General features: G+C 40.2%; 1 protein-coding gene across 1 annotated transcript; it reads right to left on the reverse strand.

The window, feature by feature from the left end:
* Positions 1-4,630: 4,630 nt before the first annotated feature.
* sfrp5 (secreted frizzled-related protein 5) lies at positions 4,631-21,488 on the reverse strand. The gene is made up of 3 exons (XM_004077142.4): positions 20,490-21,488; positions 15,027-15,104; positions 4,631-5,824 (listed from the first exon to the last, which is right to left on the reverse strand). The coding sequence occupies exons 1-3, from the start codon at positions 21,040-21,042 to the stop codon at positions 5,496-5,498; spliced, it is 960 nt and encodes a 319-aa protein (XP_004077190.1). The 5' UTR covers positions 21,043-21,488; the 3' UTR covers positions 4,631-5,495.
* Positions 21,489-23,001: the final 1,513 nt, after the last annotated feature.

Consider the following 23,001-nt stretch of genomic DNA (forward strand, 5'->3'; position numbering starts at 1 on the left):
TTATTTATTGGCTGATGCTTGTCTTTCCAAAAGTGTGTAAATCTTTTCTCCAGCCAAGTGCTTGTGCATTTATGTGGGGGGTGTGATGAGCAAGAACTTTAGCTTCCTCTGATGTGTTTGTGAAAGTATTTGTTTTTGTCTGAGTTATTCTGGAAGTGTTCAGTGCAAACAGGTGTGGACACATGTCTGACTGTAAATAGCTGAGTCCTATTTAATGCAAATGTGTGTGAGGGTGTTTGAGCGTGTGTGTGTGTGTGTGTTTGTACGCATATCTACTTTCCATTTGGCTGTAAATCTCTGAGCTGACTTGTTGGTTCAGTAGGCACACAGCAGTATTGGGACGCACTGATGGCCTTTACAGATGGCTTCAGGACCTGAGAACCGGAGATGCTCCACTCAAACTATTAATTTATTCATTTTCCACACTGACGTCAATGTGATTGTTTCCGAACACCAGAATCCCCTGAGAAATGGTTGGTTGTTAATTTTTTTTCTTTCTCGGTCTACAGCTTCAACCTTTCTGCAAGCTCCTTGTGTTCCGTCTATTTTGTTATACATTTATAACTTGTATACAGTGTTGGAGGATTGTCTAAAAGGCTTTGACTGCATCGGTCATGTCAGTTTGCCACTGAGCCAAGAAATATGTTCTGTTGTTTGAAGGCATTGCATTTTAAATCAAAGTTTACTGATCAAAGCGTAGGATAATTTGTTGATAAGCAGATACATGTTAATGTATGTTATTGCAGCTTTTAATTTGGCATTTCACTACATCCATAAATATTTTTTTCTTCTGCTTTTTAGAATTTAATCCAACTTTTTTTATTTGTAAGATGCTACACTGCCTTATGTTTAGGATTTCAGTGTTTCAAATGGAAAAACTGTATAATTGTGAATTTTGTTAATAAGAAATACAACTTCTAATCAGAGTACTCAATGTGTAATCAGATTACACGCTTCTGGGATTACTCAAATTCTATTCAGGATGTAATTAGCATCTAGAAGCAATTGGACACAAATTTCTTCCTGAAGCTGTATTATACTCAGTTTTCTACCAGTTTACCTGCAAAACAAGAAATCACAACCCTCATCAGCTTTCCAGATGCATATTTGTTTTTGTCAGTTTAAACGTTCAGAGACTGAGGAATCAACAGGTTTTTTTAAATTTTATTTCAGAAACATTTATGCAAATAACTGTCTTTGAAACTCAACCCTTATACGTAATTTCTCTGTATTGTGCTTTTTTAACTAGATAGATGAAAGTCTAAAGAAAATCAATGTTAGGTTACTCCCCCCAACACTTGAACCATTCAGTTGTGAAATTTGGGATGTTCTGAGCAGATAACTTCATAAAACTTTAGGAGTTACTGTAGGAACCTAAGCGTTGGATACTGAGCTCGTGGCATGAACGTCCATATTTGATAGATACCAAAAATGACGACAAAGCAAAAAAACAAACCAAAACAGACACTTAAATAATCTGGGGATAATTAACTGAAATGATGACAGCTGTGGATGATTGTTCACCTGAACCTGGTGTAACTGTCAGGAGGTGAACCTGAAAACAGAACATGACAAGAAAACACACCTAAAATGAAACACAAAGCTCATGTAGACAGCTAATTATGTTAAGAAAGAAGATGAATGCATCAGCATAGCAGCAATATTTCACTATCGCAAAGCACACAGCTCACTTGGTGTTTTGAACAAAAAGAGCATATTAACTCTAAGCTTGAGAAAACTTGGTATTTTATATTGAAAAAAATAAAAGGTTAAAGATCAGACGTTTGTTATCATTTTTTAAACCTCAGCTTTTTCACTGCTTTAGTTTAGGTTTCATTAACCCAAATTAAAGCAAAAGTTAATTTTGGTTTGATTTGTGTCAAGATAATATTGTGTAGAATCTTTTCTTATGAACTGTGCAACATAATGGTGGCATTGTTACACATAAACATTTTAGAAAGATAAGCAGACAAAAGCTAGAATGACAAAAATGAAAGTTTGACTGAACGGATGAGTGTGTTACAAACGTTCCCTTCAGGGCTGGTTCCTGAACTGAACATAAATCTGTTTCATGATGCAAGTACAAGCTCAAATCCCAGAAGAACTTCATCACGCAGGGAAAACAATTTTCTCAATTATTAAAGTTTTTTTTTAATGCTAGATCACACCCATCTTTGGCTTTTTCTTTTAAAAATGTTAAACCAGATCATTTTATGATTAGGGAAATAATTTTACATAAAAAAAGTTAGCCGTTACTCCTGGAATGTCAACCCAAGTACAAAGTGTGAGTAGCTGGTGTGTGTGTGTGTGACGTGTTTTCTATCCAGCTGTGAAAAAGGTGCTACTTATCAGCAAACGGCCATGAAAGCACACAAGGTTGCTCCTGTTCCACAGTTTCTCTCTGTGTGTTTTGTTATGCTGCTTTAACCCCTTTCCTTGTTTTACTTCTGTAGTTTCATTCATCGTTGTGCCTCTAACCAGAGTAGTAAACATTTTATCGGTTGATGTCCGTTCAAATTATCATTTTTTTATAAAGAAAAACAAGATCAAAAAGTAAGCATGTGGTGTTTGTGTGCCTTTTTTGGCATTGCTGGTCCCTCATCAGGCCCTTATTAACTACACAAGTGACCTTTGAGGAGGTGATGATGGGTTTCTTTGGGACGGAGCCAGGTTTCTCCCCTGTTGCTCTTTTCAGTTTTTTTCTTTCAGATAACTCCGTTTCAACATTAATGAAAAATCACTTTTGCTTCACCTGATATTCACAGTATTGTTTCTAAACACAGGCTGAAAACTTTCTGATTGAAATTCTTCATATTAAGCACCATTTATAATAAGTTCAAAAGTGGTTCCTAGCATCGTCTTCCGTTGTTTTTTTTTTAAATCTATTTTTGAGAACTGCTCACCATCTCCGAAAACCTTTGGAAATGGATCCATGCTCCCTGGCGTTCACACTTCAGATGCTCTCCAAAACTCCCCTCATTCTGGGAAAAATGGGTGGAAGACACTTAACATTGCGGAGGGTCACAGTTGATCCATCTTGGAGAATAAAAATCTTCTGATCTTTTTATTGCTGTAAATTAGATTTCTGTGCGTGTCCTGAATGATTAAAACCATACATGGTTTTCATTAAGTTGGTCATCTGCACTGCAGCCTGCTGTCTTTCTATTGCATCCCATTTTTATTCTGTTCCTCACATTTTGCCATTACTTCAATGATGATGCTCACATTAAAGTTGGCCATATTTTCAAATAATGTGTTGGGCGTATGCTTAAAAAAAATCCATATGAGCCGGACAATAAGGCTTTGGACAGCTAGGAACTCCCTTCAAAAATTGCCTTCACTTTTTATGTGGAGACGACATCAGCTCTGAGCAATTTTGCTCTAGGCGCCACATAGTTTTGAAGGCAAAAAAAGGATCTTTCTGTAATCTAAGAGCTCTGCATAAAGTGAGTATTTAAAAAAGCATGTCCTATTTTCACATGCTAAAGCCAGTGGGGAGTGAGTAAAATTCACAAAGACGTCGATAACTCTTAAAATTTGAATGAGCAGGTTTCTGAATAAAACATTTGTGGCAAAAAATAAATGATACTGTTTTTATTTCCTATATTATATTACATATATATATGTGTGTGTGTGTGTGACTAAGCTGTAATGTCAGAGCACATCCATTCCTTCTCTTGCACAAGATAAGTGTGTGAGACACATTTCTTGCATTTCCTTTATTCACAATTTTAATCTTAGAAGGCTAAGAAAAGGAAGGTCTAAACTATAATCTACTTGCAGCAAGCAGCTCTACTGAAGCTCACCATGTGATAACATGAACACCAATAAAAGAAAAAGGGTGCATTGTTGAATTGCATTAAGTCTTGTAAGCAACAACAAATTTGACAAAATAATTTATATATATATATTTTTTTGTAATTGAGATTTTTTTTTCAACTTTTTGATTATATTCACTAAACAAATTTACAATACATTTTTTTTATAAGACATACATAGTATCAAGTATCCATCGTTTGGTCTTTACTCACAATAATGTAAGTTTTAGACTAAAAAATAAAAAAATACTAACATGAATGTTCAGGAAAGAAAACACCTTATTTTCCCGCCGTCTCAAATTTGATATGCATAATTATAACATGCACTAACTGTAGACAACATGCAGTGTGTAACAAGTAGTCATTTAAAAGTATAACAATATGAATTCTGCTCATAATTAGCAAAACCTTTTCTGCCGTTTTGAAATGAACACGATAAGCCAATCTACTGCCTCTAGTGGACGGATAATCCACTACAGGACAGAAAAGATGGACCAAATTATGTTACAGTTGGCTTTTAATGAAATTTTGGATCATGGTATTAATATAGGGGTCTCAGAAATGCCTGTATCATAAAGTTGATATTACAAATGGATATAGGGTTTGTGATCTTCCGCTGGACATTTCTAATAATGCATTTTTTTTTTGACCTGATCATCCTGAGAAGCACTTAGTCTCTGGTGCTTAATTTTTTTGCATTAATAAAATAATAATAATTTGTCTTTTCTTTTGAAATGCACCTTTTAGGGGTGCATTTCTAATTCACACTTTGATTCAAACTTTTCTTCAGTAGTAACGACACAACAACAAGACACTTTAAAGTTATTCTTTATAAAAAATTTCAAATATATATTTTTTTTCATTTTCCTTTGATAGAAAACAAATATCTATCTTGATAACAGGACTACACAGAGGTTAAAATGTTAGGCAAAATTGTGAAAATAGATTTCCCATTGTTACAGCAACAGTATATTTTAATGTGTCTGATTTCTGCTTTCATACCATAACAGTTTAACAGAGACAAATTTTAAGGGAAAATAAATTGCAATCTTTAGAGACCAATAATGGGTTCTGTCCAAGGTCTGTCTTTTCTTCTTGCCTTCCATTTGTACTCGGTTGGATGTCGCGTCTGCCTTAAACTTCCTTCTTTTTCCAAATTTAAAATAAAAAATGATTTCCCCTCTACCACAAAAACAGTGCTGTACAAAGTCAGTCCAAGCATCATAAAGTCCAGTGGTCCAAGTCTTCTTTCTCACAAGCGATAAAGAGGAGAAAAGCTATCTAATAGCATTTGTATGAATTACATACTTTAAACATTATCAAAAGATAAGTGAGTCATCTACATTTCTTTCCTTTGATGTTTCTTACGTAGGACGTCTGAGGCATGAGCACCAACGCATCCTGCACTCCTCACTGCTTTATACAAGAAAACAAACATTCCCACTACCTTTGCTCTACTTTTGTTCAGTCTGTCTATGATCATTAAACTTTGCAGCATTTATAGTACAACAGATTTTTTGACAAGAATAGAGATTCAAGCAACTGTTTTTTGTTACCAGTAGAGCAGAGAAGATTCATTATAAGTGAGCCAAAGTTTTAGACAGATTTTGGATCCATCTCGGATCAGAGAGAAGTTAAACAGAAGTATGTGTTGGTGGAATGGGGTGAACAGTAGTGTCACTGGAAGACGGAGTGGTAGGTGGGACACTGGTGGGATTTCATGTACTTAATGGCAAACTTGAGCTCCTTGCTCTTCTTGTCCCACTTGTGAATGGACATGAGCAGCAGCTGCTGGTCCACTTTGCGACCCATGACGAGGAAGTGAGAGCCCAGGCTGTCCAGCTGGGAGCACGGGCAGTTGGCACCATTCTTGATGTACAGGGTGAGTTTCTTTAGATCCTTCTTTCTCAGCACTCCCTGCTTCAAAACCTTCTTCTTCTTTTGAGCTGCAATCAGCTTCCGGTCAGCCTTCTCCTTTTTCACCTCCTTGATTTTCATCTTCAGGACTGAAAAATAAAGAAGGTAAATATGAAAACTCCAATTCACTAGAATTTATCAGTTTTCTGATAAATGAGATCCCTATTTTTGACTAAACGTCTAATTCTTTTCAAAAGTCCTAATTTCTGTGCTAAAGGAGGCAAACAGTTTTTCATTGTCTAGTTTTCTTGTGTATTATAAAAAAGTATTTACTTCCTCTTTACTTATTTTTGGATGATTTACTAGACCAAGCTAACTTGAATTATGCCAAAAGAAGTCCATATAAGAGTTTGCATCGGTTAGCAACACGTCTTTCACAGCTTTTAGATGCTCTTGAAGCTTTTTTTAGATTATGGACATCATCCATCTAAATGTTTAAGACACAGGAAAAGCCTCAAAAAGATGGAATGATGTCACATGAGAACAAGAAGCTGAGTTCAACAGTTTGCATCGGTTTACCAGCAAGAAATGTTAGAAGATCAGGGAAAAATTTGCTGCATCTTTGATTTCTATTTTAAAAAGGTGAAATAGTCCAAATCTGGCAGATCATAAAAAGCCATGCAAAAAATAAATTCCACAATCTTTCTTGTTTCTTATTTGAACTTCCCGTCATCAGACCTTCACCAAGCTCTGGCCACATGATCTACTGTTTTGATGTTTGTTTCAGCAAATAGATCAATTGATAATCGTGACCAACACGTGTATATGTAGGTGGTGGGTGAAACTGTGCCGGGACTCCTCTGCATGATATTTTATCATTTATCCCAGGTACATGGTGCCTTAAGTTTGAGCAAAACTAAAAAAAGTTATTTTAGCTGTTGGTTTTACATTAACAGTATATTTTAAGGAACTTCATCTGTAACAAGCGTTTTTGTGAATAAATGTCATGTTAAAGTAAATAAAAAAGAGATTAAACAATGCAAATAATAAGACACAAACCCTACAACATTGAGTGTATAACACATAGTCATCTGCACAGCCATGCAGTAACAATGAGTGAAAACTAATATCCTCATTAGGATTATTATTCTCATCGGTTGCACCTTTGGAGCTGTGGATCAAACATGCACATTTTTACTTTGTTTTTAAATCAAGTCTTTGTTTAATTGAACTTTTTTTTTAAATAATTAAACTTTTTTTTGTTTATTTGCTCGGTATTCATGTCATTTTCTTTCAATTTGAGTCAAAATAAAACAACTGGTTAAAAAAAGGGCAGCTGGGCAAAACATTACTTTTGTCACAGATTCTGTTGTTCCATGGTTGTTCCACTTAAAGATGGGAGAGGTCTGAAATGTTTATCATAGATACACTTTAACTGTTAGAGACATAATGGATAAAAATAATCTATTTTTTATAAAATGTAGCCATATAATGGTGCATAAAATAAATATTCAGCTCCTCCAAACAAGCAAGAATTCTGTCCCTTACAGTCATATTACTTCCTCTTTAAGAAGCTTTTATATCCTCCAATTGCTGCCTGTATTGATTACACCTGTTTGAACTGGTTATCTGTAAAGAAACCTGTCCAGACCATTTAACAGTCAGACTTTAACTTCAACAAAAAGGAACGCTACACGACACGATATAGGGCTGCTGAGGTATTTACCCATTTATTTATTATGTCAACTTTTACTACCGCTTTTTACTACTTCTTAATTCTTACTCTTGCCATTTGTTTTTCTGACTGTTAAATTTATTGCTTGGCTACTGAAACAACTCAATTTTTCCCTCCGGAGGTCAATAAAGTCCCATCTTATCTCATCTTATCGTAAGACCAAAGTGCTTTCTAAAGACACCAAGGATTTCCTTCCAACTGGGGCTCTATGATAGATCTCACCTAGAAAGGTGATCTTGAGAGAGAACAGAGTTGCTTCCCAAAAACACCAGACCCATTGTCATGGCCGGCCCTCCCTATACGCGAATTACGCAGCCGCGTAGGGCCCCCGTCATCACCAGGGCCCCGAAGTGGCGAAAAAAATGAAATAAAGAAAGACCCAAATCTGGCAACCCATTTGATAGAATTTCCGTACCAACGTGCGCTCTGAATGTTGTGCAAAAGAAACTTGCCTGCACTTTTGTGATCCCCCCCTTCAACACACCTGAACCAATCTGGCAACCCAAATAAGGGCGTCACGCCCCTCTTAGCAACGATTGGTCAACATCATTCCATCTGAGCCATACACAGTGTGCATTTACGAGCGCATTTTGTTTCAATAAAGTTGGGAAAAAGAAAAAAACGAGCACATTTTATCACACTGATCAAAACGACAAGAGAACTTCATGCCAAAGAGATTTTATCCATCATTAGGAGCTGAAAAAAGATGAAGAACTTTAACATCAATCATAAGGTAAGTTTGGAGGATGTTGGAGCCGTATTTATACATTATCCTGCCTTACGGTGCAGCTGCGCAATTTACGTCAAATACTAATCGATCCGAGGTGAAGATTGCATAAACAATCCAGTTTGTCGTTATTTCCAATGGAAAACTCGAAAATAATTCTGTTATCCAAGTTTCCAAGATCATGAGGTCGGACATGACCTTCCAAAACGGCTAATAGCAGAGAAAAGTAAATAATGATTATGGTATGGTGGCTGAAAAATGTTTTACTCATGTTATAATCGTATTGTTTAATTGTTTTGCTAACACATATAGTGCGTTCTACATTTTCCGGTTTATGTCATTAAAAAACTGCTGTTTATTATAGCAGGTCAGGTAGTCTGACTTTTTCAACATTGAATGTGTCTTTAAATCTTGCATTGGCATGGAATATGGAGAATCAAAACTGCCAAATACATAGGAAATAAATGTTCTCATTTATAAATGATAAACAAAATAAATGTACTTATTTTAAAATCATGAACGTAAAATAATAGATAAGGACGTGTATAAATGCTTATATTTCCATTTATACTCAAATTAGTGTTCACATTTATTATTTATAAATGGGTACATTTTTTTCTTATTTGTATTTTACAGTTTTGATTTTACATAATGAGGATGTTCATGTTCGTTCATGTTCAGCCAACAGTTTCTTCTGCTCTCATAACGTATTGGAGGAGGTGCAGCGTCCACATCCCAAGATGTTCTTGTCATCACTAAGGATGTAATCTCAGGTAATTTTATAGCATGTAAAGTAATTTGAAAAACAGTGTCTGCATAACCCCTTTTTTCATAAACAGCAGCTGAAGAGAATGGAGTCCCAAGTTCTTCATAATTAAATTAATAAATATCACCTCATGCAAATAATCAAACAATAAATCTCTCATAAATGTATAAAAAAGATCATGAAATTGTGAAAAACTGGCTTTTTATTGGCTTTATCAGTGATTATTCTATAATAATATTTAATCTAGCCACAGGGGTTGCAAGCCAGTTGCCTCTGTGCCGGTCCCAAGCCCGGATAAATAGAGAGGGTTGCGTCAGGAAGGGCATCCGGCGTAAAAATTGCCAAAATAACCATGCGAATCATCCACAACACTTTAGACATACCGGATCGGTCGAGGCCCGGGTTAACAACGACCGCCACCGATGCTGTTAACCTACAGGGTGTCGGTGGAAATTTGACTACTGTTGGTCGAAGAAAGAGGGGAGGCAAAAGGGTCCGTGGCCAGAGAGAGAAGGGAAAAGGCAGGAACATAGGTTTGAGAATAGGGACTCTTAACGTTGGCACAATGACAGGGAAAGGCAGAGAACTGGCAGACATGATGGAGAGAAGGAAGGTAGATGTACTGTGTGTGCAGGAGACAAGGTGGAAGGGCAGCAAGGCACGTAGTATTGGAGGAGGATACAAACTGTTCTATCATGGTGTTGATAGGAAGAGAAATGGGGTAGGTGTGATTCTGAAGGGGGAGTTTGTAAACAGTGTTCTAGAGGTGAAAAGAGTCTCAGACAGGATGATGAGCCTAAAGTTAGAAATTGAAGGGGTGATGGTGAATGTAGTCAGCGGGTATGCGCCACAGGTTGGCTGTGAGTTAGAAGTGAAGGAGAGATTCTGGAGTGAGTTGGATGAGGTCATAGAGAGTATCCCCAGAGGAGAGAGAGTTGTTATTGGAGCAGACTTTAATGGCCATGTTGGTGAGGGCAACAGAGGTGATGAGGAGGTGATGGGCAGGTTTGGTGTGAAGGAAAGGAATCTGGAGGGACAGATGGTGGTGGACTTTGCGAAGAGGATGGAAATGGCTGTAGTCAACACTTACTTCCAGAAGAGAGAGGAACATAGAGTGACATACAGAAGTGGAGGTAGGAGTACTCAGGTGGACTACATCCTATGTAGACGAGGTTATTTGAGAGAGGTTAATGACTGCAAAGTGGTGGTAGGAGAGAGTGTAGCCAAACAGCACCGCATGGTGGTGTGTAAGATGACTCTGGAGGTCAGGAAGAAGAAGAGAGGGAAAACAGAAAAGAAGACCAAGTGGTGGAAGCTACAGAATGAAGAAACTTGTGAGGAATTTAGGCAGAAGTTGAGACAGGTTCTGGGTGGTCAGGATGAGCTTCCAGAGGACTGGGAAACTACAGCAGAGATTATCAGGGAAACAGGTAGGAAGGTGCTAGGTGTGTCATCTGGAAAGAGGAAAGACGGTAAAGACACTTGGTGGTGGAATGAGGAAATACAGGACTGCGTCCAGAGGAAGAGGTTGGCTAAAAGGAAGTGGGATGTAGAAAGGACTGAGGAAGGTAGACAGGAGTACAAGGAAGCGCAGCGTAGAGTGAAGAGAGAGGTGGCAAAGGCCAAACAGAAAGCTTACGATGAGCTATATGACAGGTTAGACACAAAGGAAGGAGAGAAGGACTTGTACAGGCTAGCCAGACAGAGAGACAGAGATGGGAAGGACGTGCAACAGATAAGGGTGATTAAGGACAGAGATGGAAAGGTGCTAACAACCCAGGAGAGTGTACAGAAAAGATGGAAGGAGTATTTTGAGGAGCTGATGAACGTGGAAAATGACAGGGAAAGAAGGGAGGAAGATGTGGTTGTTGTGGAGCAGGAAGTAGCAGAGATTGGAAAGGAGGAGGTTAGGAAGGCTCTGAAAAGGATGAAGAGCGGAAAGGCCGTTGGTCCTGATGACGTACCTGTGGAGGTATGGAAGTGCCTAGGAGAGACAGCAGTGGAATTTCTAACAAGGTTGTTCAATAGGATTTTAGAGAGTGAGAAGATGCCTGAGGAATGGAGGAGAAGCGTTCTGGTCCCGATCTTTAAGAACAAGGGTGACACGCAGAACTGCAGCAACTATAGAGGAATAAAGTTGATGAGCCACACAATGAAGCTGTGGGAAAGAGTAGTGGAAGCCAGGCTTAGGAAGAAGGTGGAGATCTGTGAGCAGCAGTATGGTTTCATGCCCCGTAAGAGCACCACTGATGCCATTTTTGCTTTGAGAATGTTGATGGAAAAGTATAGAGAAGGTCAGAAGGAGCTGCATTGTGTGTTCGTAGATTTAGAGAAGGCGTATGACAGGGTGCCGAGGGAGGAGCTGTGGTACTGTATGAGGTCGTCTGGAGTGGCAGAGAAGTATGTCAGAGTAGTTCAGGACATGTATGAGAGAAGTATGACGGTGGTGAGATGTGCTGTAGGTCAGACAGAGGAGTTCAAGGTGGAGGTGGGACTACACCAAGGATCAGCTTTGAGTCCTTTTTTGTTTGCTATGCTGATGGACAGGCTGACAGACGAGGTAAGACAGGAATCTCCCTGGACAATGATGTTTGCGGATGACATTGTAATTTGCAGTGAGAGTAGAGAGCAGGTGGAGGAACAGCTAGAGAGGTGGAGGTTTGCTCTGGAAAGAAGAGGCATGAAGGTCAGTCGTAGTAAGACAGAATACATGTGTTTGAATGAGAGGGATCAAGGTAGAAGCGTTAGGTTACAGGGGGCTGAGGTGAAGAAGGTGCAGGAGTTTAAGTACTTGGGGTCAACAGTTCAGTGTGATGGGGAGTGTGGAAAAGAGGTGAAGAGGCGAGTGCAGGCAGGTTGGAGCGGGTGGAGGAAAGTGTCAGGAGTGTTGTGTGACAGAAGAGTGTCAGCAAGACTCAAAGGAAAGGTGTACAAGACAGTGGTGAGACCAGCTCTGCTCTATGGGTTAGAGACGGTAGCAGTGAGACAGAGACAAGAGGCTGAGATGGAGGTAGCGGAGATGAAGATGTTGAGGTTCTCCTTAGGAGTGACCAGGTTAGACAGGATAAGGAATGAGTACATCAGAGGGACGGCTCATGTTGCCTGTGTTAGCGACAAAGTCAGAGAAGCCAGACTGAGATGGTTTGGACATGTTCAGAGGAGGGATAGTGGATATATTGGTAGAAGGATGTTGGAGATGGAGCTGCCTGGCAGGAGGGCAAGAGGACGGCCAAAGAGGAGATACATGGATGTCTTAACAGAGGACATGAAGTTGGCTAATGTTAGGGTAGAAGATGTTCATGATAGAGTGAGGTGGAAAAGGATGATTCGCTGTGGCGACCCCTGATGGGAAAAGCCGAAAGAGAAAGAAAGAAGAAGATTCTATAATAATATTTCTTGTTTTTTAGCTGCAGAAGAAACTGCTGTCACCACTTCTACTGTTGAAAGGCAAACATTTGACTGTTTTACTTTTCACTGTTTGCTTTTATTGAAGTTCTGTATCTTATGTTCCAGAGGCTCCAAGAGAGGCGTGTATGGAAGAGGAGCAGACTGGATCCAAAATTCCACCTTCCTCCAATCCAATTGGTCCAGCTGAATGGCCAACCACACTCTCTGATCCAGTAAGAATGGATTTGGTGCAGAGAGGTCCTTTTCAGACTGAGAAAGACTCTGACTTTCCAAAATCCCCCTCATTGAGCTGTTGTGTTCTTTATGTTGGATTGTTTTATTGTTATTTGATTTTCTATTAAGTTGCTGTTTTAAATAAGTTGGAGTTTTGTGAATGTCATTTGTTGAGTGCCTAATGTTACATTAAAAAATATATCTATATGCATTTGTCATTCATATTTATTTCTTTGCATTTAAAATTTGTTGTGCACCACTAAATGTGCATCCAACATGCAGGCAATTTACTGTATTCAATTCTTCGGCAGCAACAATAATTCACAAATGTATTAATGGAGATATCTCATTTATATTACAACAACAGTTGCGCTTTGTTGGTGCTGCAGATCAGTTAGAGGGCCCACAAATAAAATTTCGCTTAGGGCCCACAGAAGACCAGGGCCGGCCCTGCCCATTGTGAAGCATCGTGGAAACTTCAGGCTTTGGGGCTGCTTTTCTGCAAATGGGACAGGCCGACTAATCCGTATAAGGAAAAGGACCATGTGAGGTCAGACTTTGGGGATAAACTTCCATCAATGAGAGCTTAGAATATATATTTTTTTCTCTCTTGTGTCATTATTGGTTGTTGTCTTTGTTCGACAGATCTGTTTTTCCAGTGTATTTTCATTTGTTTGTTGTTTGTTTTTTTGTGTTGCCTCACTTAAAATAAAAAAATTAAGTAAAATTAAAAAAAGAATATGAAATGTGACTGGATCTTCCAGCATGACAATGGTGCCAATCCCATCACCAAGACAATGAAAGAGTGGCAATGGGTGGGGAGTGGCTCAACTAGACCTCAATCGAATAGAGAATCAGTGAAGGGAGCTCAAAGTCTGTGTTGTCCAGCAGCCACAAAACATCACAGTTCTTGAAAAGATCTGTAGATCTGTGGTTCTTGAAAGGATCTGCATGGAAGTATGGACCAAAATAGCAGCAACTGTGAGTGAAAACCTGGTAAATACCTGGAGGAAACGTTTAACCTCTGTCAATATCAACCAGTGTTACAAATACACAATGACAGTATAAAACTGATCTGTTTTTGTTTTGTTTTTTTATATTCCATATGATTTCCTGAATTATTGTGTAAGTGTATCTATGATCAACATAACAGATCTCTCTCATCCTTTTAAGTGGAACAACCTGCAGACTCAGTTACTGACAAATGCTGTTTGCCCCTCCACTACCATTTTTTTCTGTGATTTTTGAGATGTTTTTATGACACAGCAGACTCAGCTTTCTATGGTTAACAAAATGCTGTCTCATGTTCATAAAGTGGTATTTTCACATCGGGGTATTTATAGAGAACAAGCAGGTATTTGAGAGCAGTTAATCTGTGTGAACATTTTGACAGATGAAATTAATCAAGGGTTTGGACGGAGGCGCGGGAGCGGTATGAGGCGTCACATGCACGCCCAGGTTGGTTGGACCACGGCCATTTTCACTTCTCGCCTGCTTGCCTATGGTTGTACAAACACCCCTCAGTGTGAATGCTGCACATGTGAAGTGATCGAATACTCAAGAAGGAATGCGTTCGTGTTTATGCGCTGCACTTGTGCGCCTACATGTCCGAGTAATTTTGTGAATGATTGCATTCATGTATGTGCATGCGTTCAAGTAAAAAGCCACAGTTTTTGCTTTGTCTTGTTTCTCCTCTAAATGGACATCACGTTGAGTCACATTGAGTCAGAAGTACAAGGAGAGAGGCCCAGTGTGCAGCCTGGCAAGCATCTTTGTGACAAGCTGTGGCTGCGTCTGTACACAAACTCACCCCCTCTAATGAGAGCAGAGAGAAGCGGGCTGTCATCTTGAGAAGAAACAGATTTTTCTTTAAGCTAAAGCGAGTGGTTGCCAACTGCGTTAATGTGTGCTGCCAGATTAATATCGTAGCCGGCCTTTTCTCATCGCATGGCGCTTTATAAAGAGAATAATCAAAGACAGTACCACATTAAAGGGGTTTTCCTCTACTGTACAAAACTGTAAAATCCTTCATCTTACCAGTACATTCACTTATTTTCCTTTTTATCTATTTTATGTCAATGTGCTTACAGACTTTTCTGCCATATTTATGGATTCAGGCATCCATATTTTATTTTAGTTAAAAAAAAAAAAGATGTCTCTTATTAATATTATATTTCCGTTTAAACGTCACATTTTTTTGACCTTCTAGAGTAAAAAATGTAGCCCCGATATGCCTATTGATGCAAATATGCATCAAACCACTTCACTCCAAGATAACCTTAAGTTAGCATCAACTTTTTTTCCTTCTGGAAGGATCCCAATGTATCAACTCCTCTTAGAAACAATTACAATTACAATAACAAAAAACGTGTTCACTTGCATAGCTTTTTACAACAATGCCCCTCCTCCTGGAAACTAAAACACCTAAAATGTGCATAAAGTCTAAAACTGTTAGCATGATTTGAGGCTGGACTGTTGATTTGTCTTTTTCAATTTACTTACCAAAGTCACTGGCGCAGTAATGCTCCATGATGTTGTCTGTTTTCAGCTCGTTGTCACATGGTGGGCAGACCTTCGGCACTGAAAGGACAGGGAAACACTTTGTCATCATTTGGAGAGAATGATTTTTTTACTCAGGGTCATTAAGGCCCGATTAGCTGATATTTAACAGCTGGGGTCACAGCGAGTCGAGCCAAAGTCGTGATGGTGCAAAACACTTAAACCTTGAATACATTTGAGTCACATATTTCCAGCCCCCTCCAGCTCCTCTTGTCAGAGGCGATTTGCCGGGGAGCAAATATTCAGTCCAGTCCAGCAGACTGACTGATGTTTGCCCTGCAATTACACTGGAGAAAATGTTTTTATTCTGCCCGTTGTATATTTTGGTGGTGCAGGCGTGGTCTTGGCCGTGCAGAAAGATAAACGCTGTGGCAGGAGCTGCTGAACATGGTGAAAAGTGGTTCAGTACACAAACACAGCCAGCTCTCGGGCCACACACCAACCACACATTATGAAACAGCGAGAGGAAAGGTCTGTGTATTTGTAACTCCAAATTTATGGTCACGCAAGCTTTGCCCAGGAGCACGTTTGGCACTGGCTTGCTTTGATATGAGGTTTTGGAGCTGTGCTCCAACAGAGCGTAGACACATCATCATCGGGATCTTTTATCACTCTTTAATATAAAAATTTAAAACAACATAACCCGTCTTAAGAGGTTGGTTCTGCTCGTTGAATATGAGCCCACCATTCCAAAAAAAAAGCTTGAAACCAAGCTAGTCTACCACATATAGTATAAGAAGTGAAGGAGAAAAGGATGTCTTGGAGAAATCTTCACACCACATATGCAGTCAGCATCTTCATATCAAAGAAATCTGAAATAAGAGATGACTGGTTTGCAGGGAAAGTGCCGCTGCTGCTGAGTGAGCAGCCTTTTTTTTCCAGAATGACTCCTTAACAAAAAGTTACATTTTTTAGTCATTCACTTACCACAATGTCTAAAATATGTCCTCCTCACTCAGTTTCCTCTTCTCTCTTCTTCTCTGACTCCCACCCAGAAACATCTTCTTAAACACATGGGACAGTACGTGTACGGTTCAGCCCCCGGGGTAAAAATCAGAGTTCAGAGGTTATCACCCCAGTCCAGACCTCAGCGTCTGGACAGATAATCACAGGGGTCAAAGTTTGGCATGCTCCGCTGCGTGGGTCCCAGGGATGTGTGTGCCTGCGCATATGTGCGTGTCAGATGTAGCTGAACCATGTTCTTGTAGAGCAACTGCCAGTTTTTCTCCTCAGAGGGTTCCCATGCTTTCACAGTCAGGAGGCCTGTGAGCCCAGGGTCAGGCTTGTAATTGTCTGGTGCTGACATGAAGACTGAAACACACACTTTCTCACACACAACCACGCACTGACAAGGAGAGATCGAAACGTCTCTGGATTTGTCTGTTCTGAGTTATTTCTTTGAAGCTGTCGCGTCTTATTGGGCCTGCATGGCCATTCATACTGGTTTCACCGGGGTGGTATGCTGGAAGGAGGTCCAGCTGTGTTGGTGCCAGACCATATGTCAGAAGAAAGCAGCGCCTCCATGGCTCTCAGTTGAGTTTGGACGGAACCCCACGGTTGGATCCCACTGAGAATTCACTTAAGCAGTAAGTGCCCTCATGACTGGTCTCTATTGAGGAAACCTGAGTCGTGTTCTGATTGAAACAAATGCCCCATGGCTCATTACTTTATACCTCTTTCCTGGATGTACTTCTGTAGCCAATATTTTCACTTGATTATCATTTTAAATCAATTTAACTTGTTTTTTATTATCCTTGATTAAACAGTAAAAACTATCTTTTGTTAAAGCCAACTTCGGACTGGTTTTGTCATTGGCTTGCTTGAGGAGAAATTCTCATTGATTCTGACAAATGATATTAGTGCAAAAATCTACTGATATGGATGATGACTGATGACTAGAGCTGCTTTTGTGGTCCCTTTGCAAACATCAAGCCTTATTCTTTATTCTTTAAAGTTAATATTGCTCCTTATTGGATCCCTGCTGTGTCTTTAAGATGACTACAGAAACCCCCAACAAAAAAGCTATTGAACTTATGGGTCTACGCTTGATGTCAGGGGGGAAAGGATGTGAAAGGTCATCTGTAAGACGAACAGAAGGCGACCTGCTCTAACAGCGTGGTCACCTGATTGCTTGTCTTGCACCTCATCGCCTGTCTCCAACATTCATGGGGAGGAACATTTCCTTTCAAATATTTCCAGGTCAGCCCTTCAAGTTATTCCTCATTTGGTCTCTTTGCGGTCAGAGCACCAACACTTATGATGGTTACAGAGCTAAAACTGAACATCATGTGTGATTTATGTTAACGTCTGTTTAAATGTGGGATGCAGGCAGACAGAGGAAGTCCTGAACATGGCCCAAAGGCACTGCATGACCCCACCCGCACACTGACACACACACACTTCCCACCCTCGATTCACCAAAACAAACCCCATACGGAACAGAAAATGGACGCAAGTTCTCTTCGGTGGACAGAGTATTGGATCACATTTTCCTTTTTCATGTAGCAGCCAGGTCCACATGAGTGGCATCCATTGTGCTGTTGAAGCCCTGACAGAGTAGCCTGTCCCCTGTAACATAGCTGTAACCTAAACCAGTCACATCACAAAGAAAGACTTCGGTAAAGGTAATATCATTCATGGAATGGAACATTTTTCACTTTCCCTTTATTATTCTAAATGAGAATAAATGTATAAATACTTAACAGCCTTTAACAATTATTTAAATGCACAAATGTATGTGTGTGAAGTGACATCTAACAAAAAACTAAAACATATCACATTTATGAGCCTTTTTAGTTTTTTTCACTTACTCATAACAATTATTCGGCTCTTTTATCTTTACCTTCATTTAACATCAAATCATTCTACAATGAATGTACCTCAACAAAGAGAAGCACTAGATTATGACCAACACACCCTGCAGAACAACGTGTGAAGCGTCCTCCCTCTCTGTCTGATATTTAACAATGTCACAAAGGTTGCACTAACATCTCAGAGAATTGCAAAAACCTTTAAAAATGTGTCAGGGTGTGGAAGAACATCTGCTGCGCAAACTTTAGAGACGGAAAACAATGAACAACACTGTCAGTATTTATCACACCCATTTATTTACTGACACGGGCAATAGCTAAACGCAGCATCATTGGGCTGGAGTTAATGGAGCGGCAGAAACTGTTGTCTGCCTGACAGCCCCAGCTCAGCCGGGCTTTTCTGCTCCACAAAAATGGGCCTCTTTTTGTCACCAGTCTTGCTTGTGTTCCCAGTAAAACATAAAGACTTTTGTTTCACTTAATCACACCCCACAGAGCACTGACACACACATGTGCCAAATCTTATCACTCACACCCAAAATGCTCTCAATAGTGGCAGTTTTCTTCACTTTTGGGGAAGAGAGGTGAAAAGTGACTCCAACCCAGTAGTTTCCACAGACACTCAAAGCATGCTGGGTTGTGTAACTGCAGCATAAATCACAGCATCTGGGCCCTCCTAGATGTGGAGAGCACCAGGCAGTGCAGTGCTCAAATCTTGATTGACCCATCTCCTCATGATTCAGATGGATTACAGCAGAATTTCTTTCATGATCCCAGAGAAAGAGCACCAATCAAAGATGCCGGACTTGCAGAAAGCTCCCTTCTAAGAGCTCTTAGCTGAAAGTCCTTTTTTATTATTGCTGGATGATTTTCTTTTCTTGCAAGTGTGTGTAAGCTTGCAGATGCAGTTTGGAGTTTGTCCTCTGGAGCTTATCGGCACATCTGAGAATCTCGTGTGTCTGACAAAAGGCCAGCGACCGAGCCTTTGGGCATGAAGCAATGTGCATTCACTCCAAATTTTAGCAAATAACAAAGGCACACTCCACTTCAGTTCCTTACCTACAACAAGATTCTTTACTCTTGTTGTTATAAATTCAATTTCTGCCTTTTTATTTGTTCCTAAAACGACTTTAAATTATAAAACTAAAATCCTTCTTTGTACTGTTCCTTGTCATCTTGCCACGTCTGATCTTTGTTTGTCTAGATTATATAAGAATGTGACAGATGAAGTTAAAGCTTCCTCCCTCTTGGAGAGCATGTGAAAAAATAAATTACAACTCTCCAAAGCAAAAATCTCATGGTTGATAACTGTCCTACAAAAACAGAGCGGCTATTTTCTCTAATGGAACAAGTAAGCTATGCACACTGCTGACCAGGAATCAATTTTCATTTTCTCTGCTTTTTAAAGATAATCAGGACAGATAGTTGGAAGTCAGCATGTTTTAAAAAAAAACAAGAAAGAAAGGTGTTCTGGGCTTTCAATGGCTTTTCCTGCAGTGAAATTTAGAATTCTTCAGAAAGAAAAGAACAAGCTGTTGAGAATCGACAATAAACAAGGGAAGTAGTGGAGACAATTCTTTTTTTCTATGAAAGAAACCAGAGAGTGCAGCAGAAAACAGCCTTGTTAGCTAGATTGATGCCCCGTCTGCCTCTCAGGGTACTCTGGATCCCTTTTGCTTTCTCTCCTCTCTATTCGGTTCTCTCAACAATCAGACTTCTACCATTTTCCTTCTCTGCCTCCCCCTCTTGTTCTGTCATGTCTACTAATTATCAGGAGCTTAGTAATTGGCCTTCTGGTTAATTAGCCTGCTGGCTGCGAGACCCAACAAAAGCTTTGAGGACTGGGACACAGTGGGGACCATTCTACTCCTCCGTCTAAAGACTCTCATCAAATCCCTCTCAGCGCTGATTGTTCTGTAAAAAGACTGCTTAAATAGTCATGGTATTTGCACAAATACAAACACAAAGCCTAATAAGTTCCAACTCAATTTCCCACATTGACATATCTGCCTGTGTTTCTCCTCATTGATTTTAAAGGTTTTTATGAAGATGTGCGTTTTTCTGCTCGTAGGAGCTTGTAAGTGGAAACCCTGACACAGGACATTCCCAATTGCTGCACTGATTGATTAGCTGTGGAAAGATGTCTACTGATAAAGGTGAGTGTGCGTACACTTTCTTCTTTTAATTAAGACGTATATAACATCCTGGTCAATTTATCTTAACTTGATGATCTGTCCTCTGGAGTCTTTCAGTCTCTCAGGTCTGTTGCTCCCTGAGGGGAGTCAGCCCTTCTGAAATGTCCACTTTCTCAGGAACGTTCCCCTTTAGCCTCCTCCACCCACCCCTCGATAGTCTTTCACTTTGACCACCAAACTGTTCTCGTGGCATTGTTCATGCTGTACACCTAAAATGTAGCTTCTTTTATCTCTACAGTTTTACGAAGACAAAAAGGTTTTTAAGGTTTTAAATATTAAAGATAATAAAATTAAATTTTGGGTAAATATGAATGTTACAACAGGTGTCACCTGACCATATACAAATCCCCACTTAAAACACTTAAAACAGTTTCTTTTTGTTGGGTGTGAGAGTGTATTACCTGGAGGCAGGGTGGCGTGATTTCCAGCAAACTGCATGGGGATGCAGAGGTCATTATCGATGGGGAACTTGTCGCAAGTCAGCATATCTGGCCAGGGAAAGCCATAGGTCTCCATCACCGGAGCACAGCTGTTCCTGACAGCTTCACACAGAGATCGGCAGGGATAGATGGGTCTGTCCAGGCACACAGGCGCAAACAGTGAGCACAGGAAGACCTGGGTATCAGCATGACACCTTTTGGCAAGGAGGGGCACCCAGCTGCCCGCCTGCTGCTTGACTTCAGGCATGGTCTCGTGGTCCAGGAGGTTGGGCAGCCTCATCTTCTTGTAGCCCACATTGTGGCACAGGCGCAGGTCAGATGGTATGTCCACACACTGCGGTTGTTTGGTGTAGAAACGGCCATTGTGGAAGTTGTCTGACTGCCAGCTGTAGTAGTCGTACTCATCCGCAGCCACAATGGTAAGCAGGAGGAGGGAGAAGAGCAACAGGCCAAGAGCCAGGCCAAAGGAGCTCTGGGTTAATGCCCACCTGGGGCTTTTTTGTCCATGTGCCATGCCTCTCTGAGTTCAGAACAGCAATTCAAGAAGGTTGTATCCAAATTTTCCAATGCAACTTTGCAGGAACAAAATGCAAAGAGGAACAATTGAGCTACGAACAATCTATATTCCTATTTTCCCACTATGGATGAAGAAAAAACTCAAGTTTAATTCCCTTCTTTCCTGGATGACAGCTTTCAAAGTCTCCCTAAAGCACCTCCCAATATGACTATGTGTGCCCCAGGTGGAGTGGGGATGTGTGAGCAAACAAGTAAAACCTCAATTTTTTCTAACCTGCCTTGCTCTCAGCTTCTCACTCCTGCTTTTGCCCTCACAACTGTCTCCAGCTCTCCCCTGTGCTGCCTGCCTATCAGTTTGTTGCTGCAGAAGAGAATCAAGACTTTAAGAGGCAGCGGTGGCTGCTTTCCTCAGCTGCCTGCCCCCCTGACACACTCACAAAACATGCATTTTTCCTACTGGCCTCCCTTAGATTCACTCACAAGAGCTTTGACCAATCACAGCCATGAAGGGAGGCTCCCAACGGTCAGGACACTCCCTCTGCCCCTTACTCCCTACAAGTTGACAAGAGGGAGGAAGAGACAAACCCATGGCAAGTTACCCTGTTTTGTTTTCATCTGTAAAAATGTGCAGCAGGTGCTGTGATAGTCTGACTCAGAAAAACGGTAGGAGCTACAGTTATCAAAGACTGCATGTAACCATTTAAAACACTCATTTAAATTAATAACATCGCAAGAAAATTCAAATGATGCAACAAATGAGTTGAAGGTGCAGCGTAGGAGGTGCTATAGAGGTGGCCAGGTGCTATACAGGCACTGTGCAATTTATACAAATGTGTATATTAACTGCGAATCAGGTCACACTGACCCTCAATCTCTTTCCCTCGGGGCTCTGTGAAGGCCTTCAGCTTTGCACCAAAGGGTCATATTCAGATTTGTGAACAGGATGTGGCTCGATCTTGTGCTACTTTCACACATGCTCAGAAAAGTGCATTCAAGCGACCACTACCAATGAAAGGTCTACGTAAACATGCGTATATTCGTGTTTCAGCCTTCCGTGATCAAAACCTCTGTTTACAGGTCACTATGCATATTTTTCAGTCTATTTTCGGGCTCTACAAAACTCGCACCCATTGATTGACAAAAGTTAAACCAGTTGAATTTTGACCAATCAGGGGCTCGGATTTGATAGTGATGTAAGGATAGTACCCTTTTTAAAACATGGAGGTGCCAACCGTTTAAAACTTGATCATATAGGAGAAATTGATACTTGTGGTTTGTGCCTGGCTGGAATAATGTGACACCAAGTCTTTCATATATCGGAATAGAGCTGTGAAAGAAAAAGCCTGGAGCAGATTTGCAGCGCTTTGACATACGCACCAAGCCTCCTTCAACTGTGAGTAGATGCGCTTGTATCTGGTCCAGTGTGAACACCATATGCCAAAAACGGATTCAAGAATGCCAGTTTAGCTCATCCCTGAATCCCCATCACATGCCCGGTGTGTACATAGTTTCAGAGTGTAGGTCCAAGCTGACTGTTTGCAAACACCAGCTTTTCATCATGTGAGTTTGGATCATTCTGAACAAACATGACACCGAGACAGTGAAGTGTCATGGTGTTGTGGATTAGATTCTGAAAAGCTCTGTTTTTCTATTAGAAAATTAAAGATAAAATTCCAGAAAACCAGACAGCTCATCAACAAATGTTCAATAATAATGAAATTGATCAAAACAACATGATATATTTGGAGGAAATCAGCTACACAAGTAAAAGCCAACATTATCTTTGAAACCACTTAGATACTTCAAAGTGTCTTGGCAACACACACTTTATTTCCGAGCCAAAGGTTTTGCACGACATTGGAGTTTGACCAGAACAAGAATCTTTGTTAACATTACATGCCATGACTTTAACTGTAAAAAAGTGATTTTTATTAACCTTTTGGCAGTAATGGAATCA

Source organism: Oryzias latipes, chromosome 15, assembly GCF_053564925.1.
Source record: "Oryzias latipes strain Hd-rR chromosome 15, Olatipes_Hd-rR_3.1".
NCBI classification, from domain to species: domain Eukaryota; kingdom Metazoa; phylum Chordata; class Actinopteri; order Beloniformes; family Adrianichthyidae; genus Oryzias; species Oryzias latipes.